The following is a 27,459-nucleotide window of genomic DNA, read 5'->3' as shown; positions in this document are numbered from 1 at the left end:
CTAGTCTTCATGTTTGATCTCCCAGAGTGAGGGCCTCCTAGTGGGACATCGAGGTCTCCAGCGATGTCTTCCCTCCCTTACATGTGTTGTATGTTTGGTGTGGGGTTATGATTTGGTGTGTTGTAATTGAACCACAAGCCTGTATGCAGTGCCGCCTGGAGCTGCCATGCCCCTTGCGGCATGGGGGTCCTAGCAGAGTCTGGTGTGCTGGATACCTGTGTGAGTTGCTGGCATGGTGTCCTGTTTGGTGTTAGGGCTCCGGTACGTATTCACGGGTTCCAATTGTGGTGGCAACGGCAGGTAAGTGTGGTGTCTTGTTTTCTTACCTGCCGATTCTCTTGCTGCATATGGTCTTTTCCTTTCCCTGCTTCTAGGCCTTTTGAGACTCCTGTTCTTCCATGTCCTGGAAGAACAGGGCGCCTCTCCTCAGCTCCTTTGTGAGGGATTCTCAGGGCCTTAGGTATCCAGGGTATGAGCCGTCCTACCATCCAGGTCCGCTCATACGGTGAGGAGTTAGGGCTAGGTATAGGGATGCATTAGGAGGTGACCTGCTCCCTTATCCTTGTGTTCAGGCCTAGTTGCTTTCCTTATCCCCCAGTCATCGTACGGAGGGGGTGTTTTCCCCACTCCCCATCGTGACAGGGTGCCAGTACTTCCCTGCACGTTTATTGGCTGCGTAGCAGCCAACAAACGTGCGAGGAGGAGACTCAAGCATCGCGCTCAAGCACACGCGGTGTGCCAAACACAGCGATGTGCCGAGCATCGCGATGCTCGAGTCAAAATGGTGTTCGGCCAAGCATGGTCACCCAACACTAGTCAGCACTAATCAGGGGTGTGCTGACAATTAACAGTACTGAATTAGGGAGGAATGACTGTGGTAGTGATCATTCCTCCCCATTCACTTGGCTTGGGTAATAGGCCGATGCAAATTAGTGCTGATCAACTTTTTATTTGCAGTCCCTTGAAGTAGAGCGATGTGACAATGCAGCCCTCAGACCAAAAAAGGTTGTCCACCACTGGTGTAGGAGGAGCGGTGCATGCCAGGAGTCAGCCTTTTCTCCTCCTCCTCCTGCACAATCCAGCAGCGCAATGTGTATCTTGCCTGCTGCTGTTGGGTTGCGCAGATCATTGACGGAACCTGGTGAATATTTACGTGTTTTTTTTTTTACTTCTGTGAAGGGGCACACATCTGGGCATAACTACTTGAAGGTGGCACATCTCTGCATAACTACTGTTAAAGGGGCAGATGTGAACATAACTACTGTAAAAAGGGCACACGTGGGCATAACTATTGTGACGGGGACACATGTGGGCATAACTATTGTGACGGGGACACATGTGGGCATAACTATTGTGACGGGGACACATGTGGGCATAACTATTGTGACGGGGACACATGTGGGCATAACTATTGTGACGGGGCACAATGTGGGTGTGAGATGGGGAAACCGCTCTCCTTGTCTGAACACTGTGTAGATTAAATTTAATGTTCTGGACTGACATTCTGCTTTTTGGCCACAAGATACCGCTGTTTCCTAACACAGTTACAGACTGCACATATATCTCCATATTCATGAGAGAGGTGGGGTTTACACAGAGTCTGGAGAGAAGAGAAGGAGAGAGCAGCCATCTTAGAGGGAAGTGAAACTAAGGAACTGTGTGAGCAGAGAATCTGACGGCATCCAGGTGTGGGAGCACCCCTCAGTGACCAGAGCTGCAGCTAAGTGAGGCTGATCGTGTCCAAGACCCTGATTCTGTCCAGAGGAAGGAAGATTGCTGCAAGGAACGTTGATGAGAGCAGAGGAACAAAGCAAAATACACTGAGTTACCGCATGCTTGTTGGAGAGACATTTGTTCTGTTCAGTCACCAGCGGATGCAAAGCAGACCTGGGTCGGTAAGATCGTGCACGCACCTCATCACAGTGTTGGCGCCAAGAGACTGAGACCAGGCCTGTAGTTAGTTAGTTAGGGTCTCTGTTTGTGTCAGGCCACAAGTGTTACTACTGTTCATTTCAAGGACTCCATAACTTAAAGTGACATTTCACATGGGAGAGCTGATAAACATCCCCACAAACTCAAGCCAGGCTGGCGTTTTTGCTCAGGAGGAATACTCAGGCACGTGCTACAGAACCAGTTATGGGAGGGGGAATACTGTAGAACTTGGTAAGATTGTAAGCTGTTGTGCTGCACCGCAGGATAGCCCATAACACACACCCATACAGTGGTTCTTGTTTTTAGGGTAATAACAGGTAAGGTGTGGCAGTTTAATAGTGCCCGCCAGTAGGTGAATTACTGCTCTTTCATCCTGCATCTATTGGAGGGCGCCGTGCTGTGCAGCACAAGGGTCATAGCCTTCGGGCTGGGTGTATGTACATTTATTGTATGGTCTCAGCATTTGTGGTTGTGTTTATTGCCACATTTAAGTAAAATTCTGTTTAGGCAAAAGCTGGTGTTGGGGTTGCTTTCCTCGTTCGTGACTTCACTGTATCCTGGGGAGCCCACCCCGGTACACGGTTTACATGGGCATAATCTGGGCATTACTACAGTACTGTTTGGTGGCAAAAAGGGATAATAATTACTATGTGGTGGCATTACAGGGACGGGGAGGGATTGGATGTGTATAGCTATGTTTTGGGCGGAATTAGAGGCGTGGCCTAGTATTAGAAAATTTGGCGCGCGGCGCATATATGGTCTTTGTGCTGTTCAAAGGTTGTGAGGTACGGCTTTGTAGCCCAACCCAAAAAGCTACCATATCCTTGGAAGTTTTCAAGTATTGTACAGTTTCTGGTCAACATAACACAGTAAGTTTATTACATTCATTTAAGTATGTAATAAATGTCATTATGTCAGCACGTCTGTCCTCTATCCACTTCACTGCATGCCTAGGGTGCGCACACATTTCCAGTGATCCTTGTGTGTCACATGCCAATAAAGCAATAAAAAAAAAAAAAAAAAAAAAGCGGAGAGGCAGAGGATACCGCTGGAGGCCCGGAGCGGTGCACATTGCTGGGATGTTTTCTTAGGAGCCAGCCTTCTTTTGTGCTGCTGCTGCTGAGTGGCAGGGGGGAAAGAGGAAAACCCCGGGGAGGACGACTTGTGGAGCGGCGGCCCAGGGGAGTAGCATGCCAATTGAAGTGAAGTGAGAAAGTTGTCGGTAGGTGGTGGGACTGCCACATAGTGCGAGATGCCAGCGTCTGCTCCCGTCTAGCAGCAGGCAGGAGCTCGCCCTCCAGCTCAGCCCACCAGAGTATGGGAAACGGTATGTGCTCCAGAAGGCAGAAGAGGATATTCCAGGCGCTCGCCCTCCTAGCTGTGGCCATTGCATTTGTCTATGGAGCTCTGGTGAACTATGAGCTGCAGAAGCAGCTGAAGAAAGCCGAAGTGCTGGCCGTCAAGTACCAGCAGCACCACGAGTCCCTGTCTGCACAGCTGCAAGGTAGGTACAGCCTGACCCTTTACTACTACTCCTCCCATCCTCCCTGGGCAGTGCACCTCTCATGCCCGCTGCCATTACAATGAACAGTAACTTTGTGTCACAGTCAGTCAGTATTTGGGCTGTATTTTGCATCAGTGTTTGTAAGGGTTCGTTCACACGACGGATTTTTGGTACGGGTTGGGTGGCGAAGAAGTCTCCCATTATTTTCTATGGGAGGCAGCAGCGTGGGTCACGCGGCAGAGGTTTTTTTTCCGCAGGCGGCGCAGATGCTTCGTGGTTTGGCTCCATTCAAGCTCCCTTAGCTCCGCAGTATTCAAAAAACAAGGCAGAAACCGCAGCCGATTCAGTCGGAGGATTTTGACACTGTCCAAATCCGTGGGTCCAAAACCTAGACGACTCGCAGGTCATTCCGTTAAACTGCGATCCTCTCCCCTAGTGCTGGCTATGAAAGTGGTTTATACAAGGGATGTTCTTCCATTCCATCTGTACGCGGTCACCAGGGGGTGATTATTGGTGATCCTCTCAGCAGGCACATCCGCTTATCTGAAAGGAATGTCAGGGACCGAGCCTACCTCCAAAGTAAACTTCTCTGCGCTCCTCCTCCTCCTCCCCCTTTAGGCTAACAGACGTGTACAGATTCTAGAAGCACAGCATCCAGGCCAGGAGTAACTAGGCCTCCATAGTAACTTCTCCGGATTGCTGGTCTATAAAGCGGATGGTTTATATTCATGGAAAGTACAGCAACAACTGGAAAGAAGCTTTGCAACAAAGTATTCACACATTTTCATTTAAAGGTGTTTTTTTGAGACTTTTCTTCAACCGGGACCCTCACTGATCAGCTGTTTGAGAAGGCACCAATGCTCACAGTAGTGCCACGGACTTCTCACAACTTTATCTAGGCCTTGTCACGTCATGTTCATTCAGCTCAGCCGCCATCAAATGGAGGGCACTGTGCTCAGTAAGCACGGAGAACACTACGGCGCTTCAATGCCTTCTCAAACAGCTGATCATCGGAGGTCCCAGGTGTCGGACCACCACCGATCAGATACTGATGCCCTATCCAGAGGATAGGTCATCACTAGTAACATTTCCAAAAACTTTTAGGTTCATTTTTTTTTTTTTTTTGCTTTTTAAAGGTATGTTTACATCACACGTCGGAGTCTTGCCACAGTTTTCAGTGTGGCATCTGCAGTGAGACCACTTCGCATTGTATTCAATAGGAGGCCACTGCACATCATGCAGCCAAGAATTTTTCCCACAGCGGGAGCCTGCCTGAAACTAGACCGAGAGTGGGACCGCAGCAGTCAAAATAAAAAACCATTGCGTTTTTTTTCCATGGATTATGTGGCAGATAGTGACCCGGTCAAAATCTGCCATGTAAACATACCCTTATACACAGCAGTTGTGTTTTTTTTTATTTTTTATTTCTGTGAGGGTACAACTATGGTCACGTCGTGTCTGGATGAGCCACAGTGGGCTCCAATGAACTAACTAGGACCACACTGTTTAGTCGGTCTGCATTGTAGATGGCTGCATGGTATTACCGATGCTTCGTGGCCATTAACAAGGCAGACAGACTTGGGCTAGGTCTACACGGCGACATGTTGCACAATAAAAAGTTATGTGACAAAAAGGATACAACACCATTGCGACGTGTCGCACGACATTTATGTTGCACCAATGCCGCGCAACATTTTTTGTAATGATAGTCAATAGTGTTGCACTGCGACGTGACAGTCTCGCAAAAATCCAACTTGGACAGTTTTTGCAACTGTGGTGTCCCATGTCGCAGTGCGACACCATTGACTATCATAAAAAATGTCGACGAGAAGTTGCGTGACAAATGTTGCCGTGTAGCCCTAGCCTTAGGCCCCATGCACACGATGGGATGTATTTTGCGGTCTGTAAAATATGGATGATGTCCATGTGACATCTTTGTTGCATCTTTTTTTTTTGTGTGGACTCCTTGACTTCAATGGGTCAGTGGTCCGCTTTTTTGCTGCCAAGTATAGGACATTTTCTACGTCTTTTGCAGAATTGATGTACGGATGCGGAAAGCACACGGATCATCTATGTGCTTTCCGCATCTGTATGTCCGTTCTGCAGAAACATAGAATATGTCCACAAAATGTGGACCACAGACCCTTTGCAGTCAAAGGGTCCACAAAAAAAATATGCGGACGGCACATGGACCGCACCTGTATTTTGCGGATCCGGGATTTACCAATTAGGGGTGTGTCTCTGCACAGTCAGACATTTTCCAGACTGTGGAGAGAGGGACCCCTTTGATAAAAGTAACTCAGTTTTTAATTAATAATATAATATAATCTTTATTTGTATAGCACCAACATGTTCCACGGCGCTTTACAATTGGAGGGTTCCTGTACAAACAAAATCCTACATTACATAGTAACAAACAAGTCAACAATTAAAACGAGGAATGCGGGTTCTGCTCAGAAGAGCTTACAATCTATGAGGCGATAGGAGTGACACAGAAGGGAAAAGTGCATGTTTTGTACAATGGTCGGCCATCTTTACAAAATAAGGGAGTAGATATAAAACTGCATGAGCCAGTGACTAGCTGATATCGGTAGTGCTTCTGAGTGCATGGGGTCTGGATATTTGACCATGGATCAGGTTTAGAAGAATGATGATGAAGAGGGATGTGATTTTAGAGACTGGCTGCAGCAATGACCATGGTGAGCAGGTGTAATTAAAAGTATGGTGTCCCCAATCACTTCTATGGGACAGGTCTGTAGTAACCGACTGAGCCGTCCCGTCATATTCATTGGCGGAGGTGCTGGGAGTTGGACCCCTGCCGACCTGATATTGATGACCTACCCTGTGGATAGGTTATCAATAGTAAAAGGTGGACAACCTCTTTAAGGTCGGTTAGTAGAAGGAGGAAACCCAATGTCCAGTTTTTGATAGATTCAGTTTCAGATAAAGAGAGCACGTGATATCAGAAACTGCAGACAGACAGTCACTGGTGTTTTGTAGTACAGCAGGGGTTATGTCATGGGATGAAATGTATAGTTAGGTGTCGTCAGCATAGAGATGGTATTGAAAATCAAATCTACTGATAGTCTGTTCAATAGGGTTCTGTAGAGAGAAAAGAGAAGAGGACCTAGGACTGAACCCTTAGGAACCCCCAACAGCAAGAAGAAAATGAGAGGAAGTAGAATCGGAGAATGATACACTGAAGGATTAGCTAGAGAGATAGGAAGAGAACCAGCAGAGAGCATTGTATAGGTTGGAGCATGGTGATTAGGAGATGGTGGTCCACAGTGTCAAATGCTGCAGAGAGATCCAGAAGAATGAGCAGAAAGTACTCACCATTGTACTTAGCTGTTGGGAGGTCATTTGTCACTTTGGTGAGGGCAGTTTCAGTAGAGTGTGGAAACCAGATTGTAATGGATCAAGGAAAGAGTTAGCCCCTTTCACACGGGCGAGTATTCCGCGTGGATGCGATGATTGAGTTGAATTCCGACCCCTTCATTTCTATGGCGCTGTTCACATGAGCGGTGATTTTCACGCATCACTTGTGCGTTGCGTGAAAATCGCAGCATGCTTTATATATCAATGAGCGGGTCTACTTGAATGGGTCCGCAATCCAGGAAATGTGACGCGGTATGGAACAGAGGCACAGATCAGAAGCACTACGGAGTGCTTCCGTGTGTTTTTTGTCCATGCCTCCACACTGCAGAAAAGTAGTGCATGCGCTACTTTTTTGTGGTACGGACTGTCCGATGCGGATCGCGGACCCCATTCAAGTTAATGGGTCCGCGATCGGTGCCTGTGCATTGCTGACCACAATTTGTGGTCCGCAGCATAGTCCCGGCTGGCACACCTTGAGCACTTAACAGAGAGCTAGTGGATGAGGTGAGAATAGACCAAACACTCCAGGAGTTTATGGATGAACAGGAGAATAGAGACGGGTCAAGAGATGAATGTTTGAAAGAGGAAGGGAAGATACCAGAAGAGAGAGAGAGGTTGAAGATTCTAGTTAGGTGAGGAGTGACAACTGGGGAGAGAGACTGCAGGAGGTGTGAGGGAATAGGGTTAGTAGAGTGTGTGGTCGGGTGAGAAAGAGAGGAGCCTGGAGACCTCTTCTGGGTCGAAAGTGGAAAGTGAATCAAATGAAATGCGGGGCGGAAGAGGGTTGATGATGCTTGGAGACTGAGAGCAAATTTCATGCCGAATGTTATCAAATTTCTCTTTGGAATATTTGGTCAGATCTTTAGCACAGAGGTTTGTAATGGTTACCTAAACCTTTGGACTGAGAAAGGAGTGAAAAGTGTCTAAGTTTTTTTTAGATTATTGGAAAGTAAGGAGATCAGGATTCTGAAAGAGATCTGTTTGGCGAGGTGAAGGGAAGAGTTCTCAGCATAAATTTGTAATTTAACCACCTCCGGACCGCCGAACGCAGCGACGCGTCCTGGAGGTGGTTGATTGATTCCTCCTGGACGTATATATCCGTCCTCTCGCGAGACGCGAGATTTCCTGTGAACGCGCGCACACAGGCGCGCGCGTTCACAGGATCGGAAGGTAAACGAGTGGATCTCCAGCCTGCCAGCGGCGATCGTTCGCTGGCAGGCTGGAGATGCGATTTTTTTTTAACCCCTAACAGGTATATTAGACGCTGTTTTGATAACAGCGTCTAATATACCTGCTACCTGGTCCTCTGGTGGTCCCTTTTGTTTGGATCGACCACCAGAGGACACAGGTAGCTCAGTAATATGTAGCACCAAGCACCACACTACACTACACCCCCCCTGTCACTTATTAACCCCTGATCACCCCATATAGACTCCCTGATCACCCCCCTGTCATTGCTCACCCCCCTGTCATTGCTCACCCCCCTGTAAGGCTGCATTCAGACGTCAGTATGATTTTTACGGATCCACTGATACATGGATCGGATCCGCAAAACACATACGGACATCTGAATGCAGCCTTACAGGGGGGTGATCAATGACAGGGGAGTGATCACCCCTTATAGACTCCCTGATCACCCCCCTGTCATTGATCACCCCCCTGTAAGGCTCCATTCAGACTTTTTGGCCCAAGTTAGCGGAAATATATATGTAAGAAAAAAATAAAGTCTCATATTCCACTAACTTGTGTCAAAATATAAAATCTCGCATGAACTCACCATACCCCTCACGGAATCCAAATGCGTAAACATTTTTAGACATTTATATTCCAGACTTCTTCTCACGCTTTAGGGCCCCTAGAATGCCAGGGCAGTATAAATACCCCACATGTGACCCCATTTCGGAAAGAAGACACCCCAAGGTATTCCGTGAGGGGCATATTGAGTCCATGAAAGATTGACATTTTTGTCCCAAGTTAGCGGAAAGGGAGACTTTGTGAGAAAAAAATAAAATAAATCAATTTCCGCTAACTTGTGCCAAAAAAAAAAAATTTCTATGAACTCGCCATGCCCCTCGTTGAATACCTTGGGGTGTCTTCTTTCCAAAATGGGGTCACATGTGGGGTATTTATACTGCCCTGGCATTTTAGGGGCCCTAAAGCATGAGAAGAAGTCTGGGATCCAAATGTCTAAAAATGCCCTCATAAAAGGAATGTGGGCCCCTTTGCGCATCTAGGCTGCAAAAAAGTGTCACACATCTGGTATCGCCGTACTCAGGAGAAGTTGGGCAATGTGTTTTGGGGTGTCATTTTACATATACCCATGCTGGGTGAGATAAATATCTTGGTCAAATGCCAACTTTGTATAAAAAAAAATGGGAAAAGTTGTCTTTTGCCAAGATATTTCTCTCACCCAGCATGGGTATATGTAAAATGACACCCCAAAACACATTGCCCAACTTCTCCTGAGTACAGCAATACCAGATGTTTGACACTTTTTTGCAGCCTAGGTGGGCAAAGGGGCCCACATTCCAAAGAGCACCTTTCGGATTTCACCGGCCATTTTTTACAGATTTTGATTTCAAACTACTTCGCACGCATTTGGGCCCCTAAAATGCCAGGGCAGTATAACTACCCCACAAGTGACCCCATTTTGGAAAGAAGACACCCCAAGGTATTTCGTGATGGGCAAAGTGAGTTCATGGAAGTTTTTATTTTTTGTCACAAGTTAGTGGAATATGAGACTTTGTAAGGAAAAAAAAAATCAAAAAAAAATCATAATTTTCCGCTAATTTGTGACAAAAAATAAAAAGTTCTATGAACTCACTATGCCCATCAGTGAATACCTTAGGGTGTCTACTTTCCGAAATAGGGTCATTTGTGGGGTATTTGTACTGTCTGGCCATTGTAGAACCTCAGGAAACATGACAGGTGCTCAGAAAGTCAGAGCTGCTTCACAAAGCGGAAATTCACATTTTTGTACCATAGTTTGTAAACGCTATAACTTTTCCCCAAACATTTTTTTTTTATCAAAGACATGTAGAACAATAAATTTAGAGAAAAATTTATATATGGATGTCGTTTTTTTTGCAAAATTTTACAACTGAAAGTGAAAAATTTCATTTTTTTGCTAAAAAATCGTTAAATTTCGATTAATAACAAAAAAAGGAAAAATGTCAGCAGCAATGAAATACCACCAAATGAAAGCTCTATTAGTGAGAAGAAAAGGAGGTAAAATTCATTTGGGTGGTAAGTTGCATGACCGAGCAATAAATGATGAAAGTAGTGTAGGTCAGAAGTGTAAAAAGTGGCCTAGTCATTAAGGGTGTTTAAGCACTGGGGGCTGAAGTGGTTAAGAAATCTTGTGATCTGCAAGTTTTTCTCTATAAGCTTTTGACACTTATGGAGCATTGCTGAGAAACCGAGGTTCGAGGTTCTGAGTGTAGGGGGCGCTACTTGATCCGGGCTGCTTCTAAGGGTATTGTAGTAGTGTTTTTCAGCCAGATCAGGACAGCAGAGGGAAGAGATTGGGGACAGTGATGACAGTAGGGTGTCTGGAAATGTACTTATAAATATCCAGGGGTAATAATAGAGGGACAGCATAATGTATAGTTGTAAGAAAAGATACTCTCGATTTTGTTATTTCATGCGGAATACAGTTACTCAGATTTTTCAGGGGAGCTAACAGATCCTCTTTAGATTGCCAGTTCCATTGTTGGTCGCAGGGTGGATAAAAATCAATGATAAAAAAAAAAAAAATTTTTTTTTTTTTTTTTTTTTTTTTTTTTAGATAAAATGCTTTTTGAGGAAAATATATTACCATCCAAAAGTTATTCCATCATGAAATAAAGTTTAGTTTTTTAATTATGTAGAATAAGGCTGTATGTTTTTTTGGTAAATAAATTCCATTAATCCATTCACAATGTCATGCTCTTCCAGAGGTTTTTGTAAGATTATTGGGCAGTTTCTCTGCCTACAAGATATTATCACAAATGCTTGGTTTACTTTTGCAGTTCTCAAAACTGAATTTGACTCAGCAGAGATCACATGCCTTTTCTTCACAGCAAAAATGTTATAACATGAACAGAGTTGAGAAAAAGACCTTAATCCTAACTTCTACAAACCTATGAATGCAGAATGAACCGAATCAAACTAATATGAAAAGTTATTCTAAAAATCTTCATCTACTTGCATATTATAAGTTATACCAGCAAGAATTAGTCTTCATGTAGAAAACTATGATTTAAATCAAGCCTTACTGACTAGTGATTTGAATTGTGATTTAAATCAAATCCACCCTGGTTGGACGTGTGATAAATACCATGAGAAATGCAATAATGACTAGAGGCTGGACAAAGTTATCTCAGCTGATAAATGTTCTAACCCTGTGAGAGATTTCCATTGATTGAAAATTGTTATGTTGACATTGTGAACTTGCTTCTCTGACACCGTTCTGCCCATACTACACACCTATTTATACTGTACATCTGTTTGATATCCTGCTTCAGTTCTCATTTAAAGGGGTTGTCCGGTTCCAACAGGAAACCTGACAACAACCTGTAATAAATAATTACTTACCTGACAGATCCCACACCACCGCTATGGTTTGCCCGACAGGTTGTAGCGGTGACGGCTCGTCGACATCATGTGACTGTTGCAGCTAACCGCTGGTCTCAGCAGGACAGCAATCTGTGCAGAGTTCTCCACAGCAGCAGAAATCAGTATACTGTACTGACGAGCCAGCGCTGTACGGGAATGATGATTTTAAGAAGGAGTACTATCCTGAACTTTGGGTACCTTTTAAGTTGCAAAACAACAGAAATCATTAATGAAGTATGTAAAAAAGTATTTAGGGGCTATTTAGAAGAGTTTATTGTATAAAAGTTAACATTGCATTTGAAAGCTGAACTCTGGGATTTCCCCCGCTGACTGGTTAAAGGGAGTCTGTCACCAGATTTTGAACTTATAGACCGCTTACATAGCGCTCTAGCATAGCAGTCTATAATTCTAATGGTACCTTTGATGTTTTCTTGTGACGTTCCCCCAAGGCAAAAACTGACTTTTATTCATATGTAAATTAGGGCTCGCAAGTTCCCAGGGCGGCGTTCACCTCGTTTGAGCCCAGGCTGTTCTGCCTCTTTTCGTCATATCCCCGCCCCAGCCTCTTCCTCTGCCCGCCCCGCTCGTCCTTTGCGTCCTCCTTCTCAAGTTCTCTGCAGCGAGATCCCGCGCAAGAGCTCTCCATTGCTTGGCCAGGGCATGCGCAGTAGCTACTGCGATGCCGTGCCCGCAATAGGCATCGCAGTGCACATGCCCCGGCAAAGCTATGGATAGCGCAGGCGCGGGATTTCGCTGCAGAAAAGGAGGACGCAAAGGAAGAGCGGGGCGGGCAGAGGAAGAGGCTGGGGCGGGGATATGACGAAAAGAGGCAGAACAGCCTGTGCACCAACAAGGTGAACGCCGCCCCTGGGCACTTGTGAGCCCTAATTTACATATGAATAAAAGTCCGTTTTTGTCTTGGGGGAACTTCACAAGAAAACATCAAAGGTACCATTAGAATCATAGACTGCTATGCTAGAGCGCTATGTAAGCGGTCTATAAGGTCAAAATCTGGTGACCGACTCCCTTTAAGGCTACTTTCACACCAGCGTTTTTACTGGATCCGGCAGGGTTCAGCAAAAAAGCATCTGTTACTGATAATACAACCATCTGGATCCATTATGAACGGATCCGGTTGTATTATCTTTAACATTGCCAAGACAGATCTGTCATGAACTCCATTGAAAGTCAATAGGGGACGAATCCGTTTTCTATTGTGGCAGAGAAAACTGATTCGTCCCCATTGACTTGCATTGTGGGTCACGCCGGATCCATCTTGCTCCGCATCCCAGGATGGAAAGCAAACTACATCATGTTGCGGTTTGCTCTCCGGTCTGGGAACGTAACTAAACGGAACGGAATGCATTTTGGAGCATTCCGTTCAGTTCAGTTTTGTCCCCATTGACAATGAATGGGGACAAAACTGAATCTTTTTTTTTCTGGTATTGAGACCCTATGACGGATCTTAATACCGGAAAACTAAAACGCTAGTGTGAAAGTAGCCTTAATACAGTGGTGTACAGGGAAATGCTGGAATTATGTAAGAGGACACATGTCAAACGAATCCTAGCATAAAAGCACAGTTTAGAACATGAGCACAAGGGTTAATTGTAGCCGACAAATAAAGAGGTGCCATTGACTGCTACAGGAGAACTGCAAGGAACTTGTGTTCAGCACAGTGGTGCCTATTTTCGCCATCTTATAAGAAGCCTGTGTGTTTCAGCCTTCTCTTCGTGTATGTAGTTTATTTAGTTATTTATTTTATGCACTTATATAGCACTGCTATATTCCTCAGCGCTTTACAGACATTAGAATCACACTGTCCCCAATGGGGCTCACAATCTAAGGTCCCTATCGGTATGTCTTTGGAGCATGGGAGGAAACCCACGCAAACACGGGGACAACCTACAAACTCCATCTCCATGCAGATGTTGTCCTTGGTCAGATTTGAAGGACCTCAGCGCTGCAAGGCACTAGTGCTAACCACTGAGCCCCCGTGCTGCCTCTTTTGACCCATTAAGAGCTGCATTTTCACTGGTGATCAGGTAATCTGTTCTGCGGTATTCATCTTCACCATCATTGAGAATTGATCCCTGCACAGATAAGGGAATCATCCTGATAAATATGAAACCTTACCTTTATAATCCTTACATTTTAAAATATTCATACAGTACAGACATACAAAATACTCTGTCATGGAAAGTTATTGCTTGAAGATTCACACTTAAAAAAAAAAAAGAAAATTCTGTGACCCTCCCATTCACTGGAAAGCTCCCGGTATATACACATATGTCAGATATGTCTGTAAGACTCTGTGCAGCTGATGGAAGCCAAAACCGTATCCTTTCGGGCACCTGTCAGCCTGGCATACTTTTTAGTTTCCTTTTTGTTGCATAGAATTGCATAGTAGACTATTCTGTGCAGAGGCATCCAGTTAAAAAGCAGACGGTAAACCACACATGTACTAACAACATTGTCAGTAACGAGTCTTATGGCTCTGTGTTCGTTCCGTTTTTTTTTTTTTTTTGCGGCCTGTATGCGAAACCATTTACTTCAATGGGGCCAGAACCCCCCCCCAGAAATGACTTTTTTGCATTCAGTGTACGTATGTCCGCATAGCCATGCCGCAAGAAAATGTCCTACGGACAAGGATAGGACTGTTCTATTAGGGGCCGGCCGGCAATTTGCTGACTGCAAAACATCCATCGGTCGCGTGCATTAGTCTTTAGAAGGAGTTTAATCTGCCCAGCCCCTACCTGGGGAGGGTGATACTATGATAAGCAGTGAGACGTAAGAAAAGCTGGACAACCAAAACAACGCAACATTATGCTCCAGGCACCAAATTTTGGTGCGTTACATGACAAGGTCTATGCACAGTCACTTTAGGAAATTTGCCCCACCATTTAGATTTTTGCCAATGAAATGTGAATCATGTAGACACAAGGTTCAAATTCACAGAATAAAAAGGTATGTGGGTTTCTGTCTTCCTACCTAAACCAATAATTACTGCCTACTGGGACGCTAAAATGAAAATAATAAATCTTTATTCAAATTTTCTTAAAATTTTTGGCTAATCCCTCTCCAGGTTTATAGAGGTTAGGCAATTGGGATATAACCTGCATGGGGGGGGGGGGGGGGGGGGTCACAATGAACTGATATGCCCCCCCCCCCCCCAGAGGTGACAACTGGCTGGTTCAACACTGCTTATGGATGTGTGCAGTGATAATATAGTCAGCCACACTAATATCCCACAGTTAGTGGTGGCAATAGGCTGCGCTCATTATTTGTTTTGAGTAATCACAGCTAAGTCGCCACCTAGACCATAGTGGTGGCAAACAACCGTACTGATTGTTAGGTTGGTAATTGCAGCTATTCACAACCTAACTACCGATAAAAGATAAACGTGAGAACAAAAAAGGGGTTACAGGGTAACCTATGGTCCCTAGGACCTACAACATAATGGCACAAAATGCATTGTAACTAAAGTCCTGTGGTGCGTTTGTCACCACAGTTAGTGGTGACAAAACGCAGCAGGATAGTTATTTGGGGACTGATGTCGCATAGTAGCTATTAGTCAGGGACTGATTGCAGTCCCTGGATTTATGTCAAAACCTATGTGCACTAAACCAGTGCAGATTCATTCAGGAGTGTATCCGACCTAGAAAAGTTGGCTACAGAGAAATTGTCAGGACCTATACTGTGCTCATGCAGGCTCAATCAGAAATGTGACAGACCTAGAAGGAGCAGTGTCCGCACTTAAATGAAGCATGTATAACTGCTTCGGTCATTAAAGGGTTTCTGTCACCCTGCAAAACTCATTTTTTTTTTTTTTGGATAGTTAGATTGCTCATAGTGCGATATAGCAGAATATAATGCTCTTACTTACTTTCATACGGCCGATTCTTTATAAAACGAACTTTTATAATATGTAAATGAGGGCTCTACCAGCAAGTAGGGCGTCTACTTGCTGGTAGCTGCTGCAGAAATCCGCCCCCTCGCCGTGTTGATTGACAGGGCCAGCCGTGATCTCCTCCTCCGGCCGGCCCTGTCAGTAATTCAAAAATCGCGCGCCTCGCGTCATTCGGCGCAGGCGCTCTGAGATGAGGAGGCTCGTCTCCTCAGCACTCCCTCAGTGCGCCTGCGCCGATGACGTCTTCTCTTTCGGTGATGTCATCGGCGCAGGCGCACTGAGGGAGTGCTGAGGATACGAGCCTCCTCATCTCAGAGCGCCTGCGCCGAATGACGCGAGGCGCGCGATTTTTGAATTACTGACAGGGCCGGCCGGAGGAGGAGATCACGGCTGGCCCTGTCAATCAACACGGCGAGGGGGCGGATTTCTGCAGCAGCTACCAGCAAGTAGACGCCCTACTTGCTGGTAGAGCCCTCATTTACATATTATAAAAGTTCGTTTTATAAAGAATCGGCCGCATGAAAGTAAGTAAGAGCATTATATTCTGCTATATCGCACTATGAGCAATCTAACTATCCAAAAAAAAAAAAATGAGTTTTGCAGGGTGACAGAAACCCTTTAAGGCCATTAGGTTTCTCTGTCCTCAAGCGGAAGATCCACTCCAGTCCCTTTCTCAGGAGTCTTTTATCAATGTTAACCTCTCTGGGTGACTGATGGATTCTTTCTATTCCTCGAAACCTGATCCCACTAGAGTCACCCACATGTTTGTCTACAACATGTCTGACCAGGGAAATGTCCCTTTTATTTCTAATATCCCTCAGATGTTCACCGACACGTCGTCTAAATTCACGGGTGGTTTGCTGTGGCGTAAGGGACAAGCTAGGATTAAACTCGAAACGCTACAACATTACAAAACTGAAGGGGGATTGGAGATTCCCAACCCTTGGGTATATTACTTGGCGGCCCAAAGTCAACATTTTAAGGGGTGGTTAGACTCTGAGCTCTCGGATGTGACTAGTCGGATATTATTGTCACACCTGTGGGCTACTGATATCATGTTATTGTTGGAAGGGGTAGAGGCGAAAACGAGGAGGTCAGATCTTCTCTGGCATCGTACAATGTACTTGGTATGGGACTCGGTCAAACGCTTGAGGGGGGTTGCTAAGATATGTAAATATACTCCACTATGGGGTAACCTAGTTCTATCTGAATTTAGGCTGCAGAACGGTTTTGAGGAATGGAAGGAGAGGGGGGTCTGGTTGCTTGGTCATTTGCTAGAAAATTGAGTCTTTAGAACTTTCGCTAGCTTTCAGGAGAAATTTGGTATTTCCAGGCGCAAATTCTACCAATACCTACAATTAGGTCATGCCTATATGGCCACGACCCAGAAGAGTAATGTGTGCTCTCAGAGGGATGCTGGTTTACACCATGTTGTGACGGGAGGCGAGAGGAGAGGAGTGATATCTTTCACGTATAAATGGTTGCTGGATAAATATCTGGATGCGCATCCGATGTCTAGAATGCAGAAATGGGTTCACGATGTAGGTAATATCTCTCCAGAACAATGGACGGATATATTGGAGGCAGTGCCCAGATCATCCTTGAGTGAGAGTGGAAAGCTCTCGCTATTGTTTATTATACACAGAGTTTACAAAACGCCAATCCTTTTACAGAAAATTGGGGTCAGACTTGATGCTAAATGTCCTAGATGTGCTGAGGAATCGGCAGATCTGATCCATATGCTATGGCGCTGTTCGGCATTGACTATGTATTGGGGGAAGATCATCACTGCTGTTCAATCAGCCTATTGAGTATGTATCCCACGCGATCCTATAGTCTGCATTTTGGGGTATATTTCTGAGCTTGCGCTTGATCAATCACTTAGAGTGGCTGTGGGCCGCTTGCTTTATGTTGCCCGGAAACTGATTGCTCAGCATTGGATACAGGCCAGCCCTCCTACGTATGGTGAATTTCGACGTAAAGTAAACATCATGCTTGGTTATGAAAAGGCTGTTTTTTAAGAAAAGGGGGTGTCAGTGCTCCAGACTAAAAAAAATACCTAGTAGCCATTGGCTCCTGAACTGAAAAATTTAGGAGCCAAATTAAATTTTTAGTCGCCAAATCGAAGCCGAATCAAAATTTTGGTATCGTGACAACGCTATGCCGATCAGATCGGCGTAGGGTTGTTTCGATACCAAAATTTTGATTCGCTTTTGTCACCATAAAAAAGTATTGCGATACTCAATACCGCGGAAAAAAAAACAAAACACCAAAAAAAACTGCGTGCATTTCGCATTTTATGAAACGTTCGGCCCATAATAGAAAAGTCCTATCCTATTTTTTGGGGTGACAAGGTGACAAAAAAATGGCGAATGCTCACCGCATAGGAGATATTTTTTAATAATTTAATAGTTTCGACTTTTCGGACGCAGCGCTATGTAATATGTTTATTTATTGTTTATATATTTTATATGTAAAATTGGGAAAGCGGGGATTTAAACTTAATATTTTAGGGTACTTTCACACTGGCGTTTTTCATTTCGGGCATAGAGTTCCGTCACAGGGGCTCTATCCCGGAAAATAACTGATCAGGTATATCCCCATGCATTCTGAATGGAGAGTAATCCGTTCAGGATGCAGCAGGATGTCTTCAGTTCAGTCATTTTGACTAATCAGGCAAAAGATAAAACTGCAGCATGTTACGGTTTATCTCCGGCCAAAAAAACGGAAGACTTGCCTGAATGCCGGATCCGGCATTTTTCCCCATAGGAATGTATTAGTGCCGGATCCGGCATTCAAAATACCGGAATGCAGGATCCGTCTGTTCGCATGACAAGCGGAGAGATGCATTCGTTCTTGCAATGCATTTGTGAGACGGATCCGCATCCGGATGCGTCTCACAAATGCTTTCAGTCACATCCAGATCGGCGGATCCGGCAGGCAGTCCCTTAGGGGCTGGAACCCTTGTCCTATTCACCCTTAGGCCCCTTTCACATGGGCGAGATTTCTGCGCGGGTGCAATGCGTTCACCGCACTGAATCCGGACCCACTCATTTCTATGGGGCTGTGCACATGAGCGGTGATTTTCACGCATCACTTGTGCGTTGCGTAAAAATCGCAGCATGCTCTATGTTGTGCGTTTTTCACGCAACGCAGGCCCCATAGAAGTTAATGGGGCTGCGTGAAAATCGCAAGCAAGTGCGGATGCGGTGCGATTTTCGGCGGCGGGGCAGTGAACTATAATGTCCTGTGCCCGCCGCTGTATTAAACGGCAGAGCTGCGGCGGCGGGTCTAGTCGCAAATGGCGACAAGACTAAAAAGTCTTGTCGCCATTTTTAAATTCTAAGTCGCATTGGCGACCATTTTGGTCGCCATCTGGAGCCCTGGGTGTCCTCTTAAATATTAAAAGCTGTGGGAGCCGTGGCTGGCGTATGAGTATCGTTTTAGACAGTCGGAGTAGATGTAAACAACCCCGGAAAAGGAGGGGGGGGGGGGGGGGGGGGGGGAATTTTGCCGATTGGTAGATGGGATGGTTTCAGATCATTGTCTTTATGTATGGTTGCACATATACTCTGTACCTCCATTTACCCCAGTATTTTATTTCAATTGTAACACTGTATATTGCATTTTCGCTTGGTGTAATTGCACTGATCATATAATATTAATAAAAAAAATCTGATAAAAAAAAATTCACGGGTGGTTTTGCCTACTTACTGTAGGCCACATGAGCAAGTCATAAGGTAAATGACTCCCGTGGTCCTACAGTTAATAAAGGTCCTGATTTCAAACCGTTCAGATGTGACCGTACTGGTGAATGTCTTACTCACTAAGAGAGACCTGCAAGCAACACAGCCACTACATCTGTAATTCCCCTTGACATCTGCAGATAACCATGTGTGAGTCTGACTCGGTTTGGTGAAACTATGGACCAACCGATCGCTTAAATTCTGTCCCCTCCGAAATGTGATGGACGGGGAGTCACCAACCAGGTCCCCAACATCAGGGTAATTCTTAAGGATACTCAAATATCTCTCAAGTATTGCCCTCACTTCATGGTGACCTGTATCCTAATGGCCTCATCCTGATCATTCTTGGGTTTTGGGATCAGCAGTTCTTTCCTATCACACACCAGGCATGATGATATGCTTTAAAGAGGACCTTTCACCTATTCTTACTCTATGAACTAAGTATACAGCCATGTGGAGCGGCGCCCGGGGATCTCACTGCACTTACTATTATCCCCGGGCGCCGCTCCGTTCTTCTGCTATGCCCTCCGGTATCTCCGTTCCCTAAGTTATGGTAGGCGGAGTCTGCCCTAGCGCTGGCCAATCGCATTGCAGAGCTCACAGCCTGGGAGAAAATAACCTCACAGGCTGTGAGCTCTGCGCTGCGATTGGCCAGCGCTAGGGCAGACTCCGCCTACCATAACTTAGGGACTGGTATCTCCGCCTACTATAACTTAGTGAGCGGAGATACCGGAGGGCATAGCGGCAGAACGGAGCGGCGCCTGGGGATAATAGTAAGTGCAGTGAGATCCCCGGGCGCCGCTCCACATGGCTGTATACTTAGTTCATAGGGTAAGAATAGGTGAAAGGTCCTCTTTAAGGACAGTATTCTGGTAGCCTCTAGATCTTAATTTCTGTCGCAGATCGTCAGACGCAATATTGAAATCTAGTGCATTAAAGCAATTGCGTCTTGCTCTAAAGTACTGTCCTTTCGGAATGCTTTTACGTAGTGCCCACGGGTGCCAGCTCTCCCAATGTAAAAGGTTATTGGTTGCTGTGGGTTTTCTGAACATCCTTGTTGTTAGGTGTCCCTCACTTCCCCTTGTGATGGTCAAGTCTGTGGTCATGATCAATTGTGGACATGAAAAACAACCCCCGGCCATTTTTATTAAGTTGTTCTACAAATGTTTGAAATTGCAAAGCATCACCTTTCCACAATATAAGAATGTCACCAATGTATCGCAGCCAAAGCTGGATACACAATGACCATTCCTCACACTGGTCATCTTGCATATGCAACTACAGATGCCAATCGCATGCGGATGTGTTCGGTTGGACATCGGTAGTTAGGTGGTGAACAGCTGCGATTACCAACCTGACTAACTATTAGTACGCTTTTTGCCCACCACTATGGTCTAGGTGGCGACTTAGCTGTGATTACTCAAAACAAATATATATATATATATATATATATATATATATATATATATATATTCTCTGACTATATTATCACTGTACACATCCATAAGCAGTGTTGAACCAGCCAGTTGTCACCTCTGGGGGGCCAGATCAGTTCATTGTGACCCCCATGCAGGTTATATCCCTATTGCCTACCTCTCTAAACCTGGAGAGGGATTAGCCCAAAATTTTAAAAGTATTTGAATAAAGATTTATTATTTTCATTTTACCGTCCCAGTGGGCAGTGATTACATGTAGACACAAGGACTGAATTGATGTTCATGTTGTGTAGATGTGCCATGGCAAATTCCTGCAGCATTTCCCAGGTGATGTGCTGGTTTTGGGGTGGAGGGCTGTTGTCTTACATACAGAGCTCCTTTATAGACTTTTCTGTTATTTCCTCTTCAGTACCAGGGTGTTTTCTGGTCCCACAGAGAATGAATGGAGCGGCAGGGCACATGCTCAGTCTGCCGCTCCAACAAATTGGGGGAATGGGACCCCCATTCTCGAGATAGGTGGGTTTCCAGCGGTCTAATCCCCAGCGATCAGTTAGTTATCCCCTACCCTATGATAGGGGATAACTTGCAAATTTGGCACAACCGCTTAAAATTTTTAGTACATGCATTGTTTGCACTGTAACTTTATTTTCCAAATGCATTATACCTCTTTGTGATACACAGGGCTTTATATTTCTAACCTTACAAAAAGTGTTTTTTTACATCTTTCGATTTAAAATGACACTAACATACAGTCTTAAGGCCTCATTCACACGACCGTGCCCGTATTGTGATCCGCAAACCATGGATCCGCGAAGTATGGACACCTTTAATGTACAACCCACATTTTCTCACTCCCATTACTAGAAATTACTATTCTTGTCCACAATACAGACAAGAATCGGACATATTCTATAATTTGCACAGTGGACATATGAATGCGGTCATGTGAGAAAACTTTGCGAAATCCGCTACTATCCCAGGTGTCCATTCACGGAAAAAGCATCTTTTTTTTTATCTGCTTTGGGACTGGCCCTTTGCATAGAGTCTGTTGGATCTTGCATCTCCCCTGCATTTCAGTCTGCTTCTCATCTCCCTGAATGGGCTGTTTGTTGCCCATAGCAACCTATCACAGCACAGCTTTCATTCCTGCCCATAACAATCATAATGCAGCTTATTTATTTTTTTGTTCCCCATATCAACCAATCACGGCACAGCTTTTATTTTACGAGAGCTTCTTACAATACTGTAGGCCTATGTTTACCATCCTGTGGCTCACCAGAACTACAACTCCCATCATACTGGCTTGCAGCCATCAGAGCCTGATGGAAGTTGTAGTTTTGCAAACGCTGGGGAGCCACAGGTTGGTAAACATAGGCTTACAGTTTTGTTAGAAGCACTGTAGTAAAATACTTAAAGGGATTCTGTCATCAGAAATGAGCCCTATAAGCTAAACATATGGCGATGTCCCTTGTAAAACACAGAATCCTAAAGTGAGTTTATCAAATGCCCCTGTGGCTTTATATTCCTAAAAAAGCGGTTTATATCACCTGTCAATCACTTAAAAATGTGTCCAAGGGGACGTCTCATGGTGAAAGGTTTAGGTGCCCAGCGCCGCCTTCTCAGCTGAAATCGCCGCCCTCCCTTTCATGCGATCCGCCTACCTCAGGTCATCACTGCCTCTCTAACCACCGCTCGCTTCATCTAGATCCCGCGCGTGCGCACTAGGTATATCCTGATGCGCCCGTGCAGACTACTGGCAGCGGCCACGTATAGCGAAGTGCGCATGCGCCGACCGGCACACTTCGCTCGAACCTCCACTGACTGCCCATCCCAGCCATCCAACCTCCTACAGCCTGGTTCAAAGCTCGCGGGATCTGGATGAAGCGAGCGGTGGTTAGAGAGGCAGTGATGACGTGAGGTAGGCAGATCGCATGAAAGGGAGGGCGGAGAATTCAGCTCAGAAGGCGGCGCTGGGCACCTAAACGACATGGCTGCAGCTGGGCACCTTTCACCATGAGACGTCCCCTTGGACACATTTTTAAGTGATTGACAGGTGCTATAAAACGCTTTTTTAGGCTGCGTTCACACGGACGAGATTTCCGCGCGGGTGCAATGCGGTAGGTGAACGTATTGCACCCGCACTGAATCCCGACCCATTCATTTCAATGGGGCTGTTCAGATGAGTGGTGATTTTCACGCATCACTTGTGCGTTGCGTGAAAATCGCAGCATGCTCTATATTCTGCGTTTTTCACGCAACGCAGGCCCCATAGAAGTGAATGCGGTTGCGTGAAAATCGCAAGCATCCGCAAGCAAGTGCGGATACGGTGCGATTTTCACGCACGGTTGCTAGGAGACGATCGGGATGGAGACCCGATCATTATTATTTTCCCTTATAACATGGTTATAAGGGAAAATAATAGCATTCTGAATACAGAATGCATAGTAAACTAGAGCTGGAGGGGTTAAAAAAAAATGTAAAAATAATTTAACTCCTCTTAGTCCACTTGATCGAGTAGCCCGGCATCTCCTTCTGTCTCCTTTGCTGAACAGGACCTGTGGTGAGCATTAATTACAGGTAAAGGACCTTTTGGTGACGTCACTCCGGTCATCACATGATCTTTTACCATGGTGATGGATCATGTGATGACCGGAGTGACGTCACCAAAGGTCCTTTACCTGTAATTAATGCTCACCACAGGTCCTGTTCAGCAAAGGAGACAGAAGGAGATGCCGGGCTATGCGATCAAGTGGACTAAGCTGAGTTAAATTATTATTTATTTATTTTTTTAAACCCCTCCAGCGCTAGTTTACTATGCATTCTGTATTCAGAATGCTATTATTTTCCCTTATAACTGTTATAAGGGGAAATAATACAATCTACAGAACACCGATCCCAAGCCCGAACTTCTGTGAAGAAGTTCGGGTTTGGGTACCAAACATGCGCGATTTTTCTCACGGGAGTGCAAAACGCATTACAATGTTTTTGCACTCGCGCGGAAAAACCTCAACGCACCTGCACATTTTCCCGCAACGCCCGTGTGAATCCAGCCTTAGGAATATAGAGCCACTGGGGCATTTGATAAACTCACTTTAGGATTCTGTGTTTTACAAGGGACATCGCCATATGTTTAGCTTATAGGGCTCATTTCTGATGACCGAATCCCTTTAAGCTGTGCTGTGATTGGTTCATATGGGCAAAATGAAAGCTCGCTGTGAATAGTTGCTGTGGGCGATAAACAGTTTGTCTTTTAGACAGCACATGTAGGGAGATGAGAGGCAGAGTGAGAAGCAGTGTCTCAGCAGCTACAGTTACATTAGTGTATAAAATGCATGCTGCATCGTTGGTTGCTATGGACAACAAATGGTTTGTCTTTTATGGTCCATTCACACGTACGCAAAATGGGTTTGCATCCGTTCCGCAATTTTGCGGAACAGGTGCGGACCCATTCATTTTCAATGGTGACTGAATGTGCTGTCCGCATCCGCACTTCCGGATCCGCACTTCCGTTCCGCAAAGAAATAGAACATGTCCTATTAATTACGGACAAGAAAAGGCATTTTCTATGAGTGCCAGCGATGTGCGGTCCACAAAATGCGGAACGCACATTGCCGGTATCCGTGTTTTGCAGATCCGCAAAACACATACGGACGTGTGAATGGACCCTTAGACAGAACATGTAGGAAGATTAGCACTGGGGTTAATTGTGCGGATCACAGCCCCCTGTAAGAGATCGGGTGCTGCCAGGCAGCAGGGGGCAGTTATGTACACAGTTCTTAGTATATTCTAACTTGAAGCGTCCCCATCACCATGGGAACGCCTCTGTGTTAGAATATACTGTCGGATCTGAGTTTTCACGATGTGAAAACTCAGATCTGAAAAAGCTGTTTATGCAGACGGATCCGTTCTGAACGGATGCAAGCGTTTGCATTATAGGTGCGGATCCGTCTGTGCAGATACCAGACGGATCCGCACCGAACCCAAGTGTAAAAGTAGCCTTAACCACAAACCTCCAAAGACAAATATGTCCTAGTTTCTTTTGTACTTTACATATTGACATTGCAGTGTCTGTGTTAACCACCTCCGGACCGCCTAACGCAGGATCGCGTTCCGGAGGTGGCAGCGCTGCGCACAGTCACGCATATACGCGTCATCTCGCGAGACGCGAGATTTCCTGTGAACGCGCGCACACAGGCGCGCGCGCTCACAGGAACGGAAGGTAAGAGAGTTGATCTCCAGCCTGCCAGCGGCGATCGTTCGCTGGCAGGCTGGAGATGTGTTTTTTTTAACCCCTAACAGGTATATTAGACGCTGTTTTGATAACAGCGTCTAATATACCTGCTACCTGGTCCTCTGGTGGTCCCCTTTGTTTGGATCGACCACCAGAGGACACAGGTAGCTCAGTAAAGTAGCACCAAGCACCACTACACTACACTACACCCCCCCCCCATCACTTATTAACCCCTTATTAGCCCCTGATCACCCCTAATCACCCCTGATCACCCCATATAGACTCCCTGATCACCCCCCTGTCATTGATTACCCCCCTGTCATTGATCAACCCCCTGTAAAGCTCCATTCAGACGTCCGCATGATTTTTACGGATCCACTGATAGATGGATCGGATCCGCAAAACGCATCCGGACGTCTGAATGAAGCCTTACAGGGGCATGATCAATGACTGTGGTGATCACCCCATATAGACTCCCTGATCACCCCCCTGTCATTGATTACCCCCCTGTCATTGATTACCCCCCTGTAAAGCTCCATTCAGATGTCCGCATGATTTTTACGGATGCACTGATAGATGGATCGGATCCGCAAAACGCATCCGGACGTCTGAATGAAGCCTTACAGGGGCATGATCAATGACTGTGGTGATCACCCCATATAGACTCCCTGATCACCCCCCTGTAAAGCTCCATTCAGATGTCCGCATGATTTTTACGGATGCACTGATACATGGATCGGATCCGCAAAACGCATCCGGTCGTCTGAATGAAGCCTTACAGGGGCATGATCAATGACTGTGGTGATCACCCCCCTGTCATTGATTACCCCCCTGTAAAGCTCCATTCAGATGTCCGCATGATTTTTACGGATGCACTGATAGATGGATCCGATCCGCAAAACGCATCCGGACGTCTGAATGAAGCCTTACAGGGGCATGATCAATGACTGTGGTGATCACCCCATATAGACTCCCTGATCACCCCCCTGTCATTGATCACCCCCCTGTCATTGATTACCCCCCTGTAAAGCTCCATTCAGATGTCCGCATGATTTTTACGGATGCACTGATAGATGGATCCGATCCGCAAAACGCATCCGGACGTCTGAATGAAGCCTTACAGGGGCATGATCAATGACTGTGGTGATCACCCCATATAGACTCCCTGATCACCCCCCTGTCATTGATCACCCCCCTGTCATTGATTACCCCCCTGTAAAGCTCCATTCAGATGTCCGCATGATTTTTACGGATGCACTGATAGATGGATCGGATCCGCAAAACGCATCCGGACGTCTGAATGAAGCCTTACACGGGCGTGATCAATGACTGTGGTTATCACCCCATATAGACTCCCTGATCACCCCCCTGTCATTGATCACCCCCCTGTCATTGATCACCCCCCTGTCATTGATCACCCCCCTGTCATTGATCACCCCCCTGTCATTTAGCACCCCTCTGTAAGGCTCCATTCAGATATTTTTTTGGCCCAAGTTAGCAGAATTTTTTTTTTTTTTTCTTACAAAGTCTCATATTCCACTAACTTGTGTCAAAAAATAAAATCTCACATGAACTCACCATACCCCTCACGGAATCCAAATGCGTAAAATTTTTTAGACATTTATATTCCAGACTTCTTCTCACGCTTTAGGGCCCCTAGAATGCCAGGGCAGTATAAATACCCCACATGTGACCCCATTTCGGAAAGAAGACACCCCCAGGTATTCCGTGAGGGGCATATTGAGTCCATGAAAGATTGAAATTTTTGTCCCAAGTTAGCGGAACGGGAGACTTTGTGAGAAAAAAATTAAAAATATCAATTTCCGCTAACTTGTGCCAAAAAAAAAAAATTTCTATGAACTCGCCATGCCCCTCATTGAATACCTTGGGGTGTCTTCTTTCCAAAATGGGGTCACATGTGGGGTATTTATACTGCCCTGGCATTCTAGGGGCCCCAAAGCGTGAGAAGAAGTCTGGTATCCAAATGTCTAAAAATGCCCTCCTAAAAGGAATTTGGGCACCTTTGCGCATCTAGGCTGCAAAAAAGTGTCACACATCTGGTATCGCCGTACTCAGGAGAAGTTGGGGAATGTGTTTTGGGGTGTCATTTTACATATACCCATGCTGGGTGAGAGAAATATCTTGGTCAAATGCCAACTTTGTATAAAAAAATGGGAAAAGTTGTCTTTTGCCAAGATATTTCTCTCACCCAGCATGGGTATATGTAAAATGACACCCCAAAACACATTCCCCAACTTCTCCTGAATACGGCGATACCACATGTGTGACACTTTTTTGCAGCCTAGGTGGGCAAAGGGGCCCATATTCCAAAGAGCACCTTTAGGATTTCACAGGTCATTTACCTACTTACCACACATTAGGGCCCCTGGAAAATGCCAGGGCAGTATAACTACCCCACAAGTGACCCCATTTTGGAAAGAAGACACCCCAAGGTATTCTGTGAGGGGCATGGCGAGTTCCTAGAATTTTTTATTTTTTGTCACAAGTTAGTGGAAAATGCTTATTTTTTTTTTTTATTTTTTTTTCATACAAAGTCTCATATTCCACTAACTTGTGACAAAAAATAAAAACTTCCATGAACTCACATTGCCCATCAGCGAATACCTTGGGGTCTCTTCTTTCCAAAATGGGGTCACTTGTGGGGTAGTTATACTGCCCTGGCATTCTAGGGGCCCAAATGTGTGGTAAGGAGTTTGAAATCAAAT

At 45.5% G+C, this 27,459-nt stretch overlaps 1 protein-coding gene across 2 annotated transcripts in view; it reads left to right on the top strand.

The window, feature by feature from the left end:
• Positions 1-2,966: 2,966 nt before the first annotated feature.
• The window catches only part of GOLIM4 (golgi integral membrane protein 4), a 147,401-nt gene continuing 122,908 nt past the window's right edge, over positions 2,967-27,459 (top strand). For both annotated transcript variants that reach the window (XM_040428189.1, XM_040428188.1), the window contains exon 1: positions 2,967-3,436. In XM_040428189.1, coding sequence (XP_040284123.1) covers positions 3,250-3,436 — 187 coding nt within the window. In that variant the 5' untranslated portion in view covers positions 2,967-3,249. The remainder of the gene's footprint in view (positions 3,437-27,459) is intronic.

The sequence above is a fragment of the Bufo bufo genome, chromosome 4, assembly GCF_905171765.1.
Source record: "Bufo bufo chromosome 4, aBufBuf1.1, whole genome shotgun sequence".
In the NCBI taxonomy this organism is placed as follows: Eukaryota; Metazoa; Chordata; class Amphibia; order Anura; family Bufonidae; genus Bufo; species Bufo bufo.
This window is presented reverse-complemented; position numbering and strand designations above follow the sequence as displayed.